The sequence below is a fragment of the Oratosquilla oratoria genome, chromosome 1 (assembly GCF_046742065.1).
Source record: "Oratosquilla oratoria isolate Oo_2021 chromosome 1, ASM4674206v1, whole genome shotgun sequence".
Taxonomy (NCBI): domain Eukaryota; kingdom Metazoa; phylum Arthropoda; class Malacostraca; order Stomatopoda; family Squillidae; genus Oratosquilla; species Oratosquilla oratoria.
In genome coordinates this window covers 134,993,206-134,995,705 of record NC_134777.1, presented here as the reverse complement: position 1 = coordinate 134,995,705, position 2,500 = coordinate 134,993,206, and the positions used below count along the sequence as shown (strand labels likewise).

Below are 2,500 nucleotides of genomic sequence, written 5' to 3'. Positions count from 1 at the left end.
AGTAAATGTATGGGTGGAATAGAAAGTGTAAGGAGAAATAGGTATTCAGGGATGGTTGTAATGGAGTCATTGCACCCACGGCAATGTATGGAGTACACTCGAAATTTAAGGAAGGCAGAAAGAAGGAGTGAATATGTTTGAGATGAAGCTTTGGAGAAATATGATGTTACAAAAATAGATGAAGTAAAAAATGTGGAGGGGATGTAGAGAACGGGGGTTGAAAGAGAGCCGTCGGATAGGGTATATCAAAGAGTGATGAGGGGTTTTGGCTATGTGGAAAGGATGGGTGAGAAAAGAGTAGTAAAGTGAGTGAGGGAGGTCAACGTGGATGGAGGAAATTTGAGAGGAAACCCAATAATGAGGTGGATAAGTGGGATTAAAATGGGCTTTGGATACACGAGTAATGTTTGTTGAAAAGGGAAGAGAAAGCGTTAAAAATACGAGTAAACAAAGGAAGATTGTAAGTGGATGAAAGGAATATGCAGCCAAAAGGGTTGTCTTTATCCTCTGTTCTGTAGGATCTTTTGAGTGAACGAGGAGGGTTGCCATGTAATGAAGCGGTGGGGGTAAACCAACTGCGTCTGTCGACCCGAGCAATGAGGCGGGGGATAAAGGTGACACTTTCATCCACAAGGAGCTCAGTCGCGAGGGGCGTTGCACGAATTTTAACCTAACCTAACATAAGACATCTTAGATGTTCTGCAATTGACTGCGCAAGACATCTTAAGATGACACATGTTCCGAGCTGCCTTAAAAAAATCCAGGCGAAAATCCTATGAACGTCAAGTGGCAACAGTATCCCTCTTTCGAGCCATACAGTTATTGTGACGTCAGTAACAGCATACTATCTGTGATAGGAGGATATAGGGCACCACCCCACCCCCACCCCCCGGCCTCTCTCGCGCCTCAAGGTCGTAGCTCTCGGTTTCCACCGAGACTACGCAACATTTTTCCAACACAGTCATAACGGGGTCAACGTTTCTCTCTCTCTCTCTCTCTCTCTCTCTCTCTCTCTCTCTCTCGTCGGTATTCAACAACTTTTTCTTGGGCTTAAGACTGGTCTTCTTTTTCTAGAAAACTTATTTTTTGCCATTTATTGCGCTCCGTGGAGTCCCCGAAAAATCTTAATTGCGCAGTTGTTGAGTTAATGTGTACGAAATGGGTGTTGGGTGCTTTATTTGGACCACCCCACTTAGAAGGGGGATAGGGCTTTTAATGTCTGCTTACACTGACTGGCGTTCTCTGCAAAAATGTGGCAAATTTTTTCTTTTGTTCAATATGTGTATGACATGAATAAGTTTGGTATATCATAAAATCTACGGCCTAAAGATATGCTTTCCACAGACAGCAATAACCAAAGACCCGTACACACAGGGCATCTCAAATAGACTACAGCAGTTCGACACTATCATAAAAAGTACAAGAACAAAAACAACAGAAATTTAGTGAACGCTTAAAGATTTAATCACAAATCCAACATATCCCAGCCCCATACATAGATATTTCAGTCCGGAAGGAACAGGTTAACAGTCTCATGTAGCCTACTGTCTCTCCTCCCTCTCCCTTCCCTGCTCAACAGACAAAACCCAAGCTAATCTGGAGCCTAACAGGGCTCTTTGTTGCCTACCATTGACACAAATCTGAATCTGAACTAAACAGAACAGATGAAGTTCACTTAAGTACTCTTCTAATGACACCATACATCACTTAAGACATGCCTACACAGGGTAGGAAACACGACAGAATACTCAGCTCTGGCAGCATATAGTTATGATCACTACACATCTTGCTTGGAAGACCCCTGGCTTTAAATTTCATCCGTAACTCTAGTGTTATAAGTCACTGACAATATGGGGTACCAACCAGCAAACATTCTCTTAAAAAATAGTCATTTTAGTGTTTAAGATTGAAAGCAACACCACATAATAAGTATAAAGAAAGAAGAAAGAATGCATTAAAGAGGGTAGAGGAAGAATTTAGGGAAAGAATGAATGTAAGAAGAAGTAGGATTAAACGTGAATGAAGAGCAAATAACAATGGAGAACAGACAACAAATACGCTTACTAGTCATCCGCGTGTGGGGAGGAAGATGTAGAGTTTAATACCCAATCCAGTGCATTTGTGTAAAACAAAATGAAGAAGAAGGGGAAGGAGAAATAACCCCTTTCTTTACATGAAAACATTGACGTGCATGTTTACAAATGGTATAGTGCATCACACTCACCTGAACCCGCATCGGCAAGGAGATCTCGAAGGACTCTAGCAACTAGGTCGGCCTTTTGGCGTGAAAGGTCGAAGCGCTGCATCCGGAGAGGGATCCGCGCGACCAGGTAGTAGGGCTCGACCATGCACTGGGAGCCCAAATTACCGGAGGTCATCTCGGATACGTCCAAGAGCACAGCTTCACGTTCATTGTCCCCGAGGCTATCCTGCAGGGAGCAATACAAAGGGAGTTACCATCTGAGAGACGGGAAGAAGCAGTCCCTCACCACTTCTTTGA

At 43.3% G+C, this 2,500-nt stretch overlaps 1 protein-coding gene across 6 annotated transcripts in view; it reads right to left on the bottom strand.

The window, feature by feature from the left end:
- LOC143027304 (putative G-protein coupled receptor CG31760) overlaps positions 1–2,500 on the bottom strand; it is a 552,124-nt gene that overhangs the window by 247,749 nt on the left and 301,875 nt on the right. For all 6 annotated transcript variants that reach the window (XM_076188576.1, XM_076188582.1, XM_076188586.1 and 3 more), the window contains one exon: positions 2,225–2,429. In XM_076188576.1, coding sequence (XP_076044691.1) covers positions 2,225–2,429 — 205 coding nt within the window. The remainder of the gene's footprint in view (positions 1–2,224; positions 2,430–2,500) is intronic.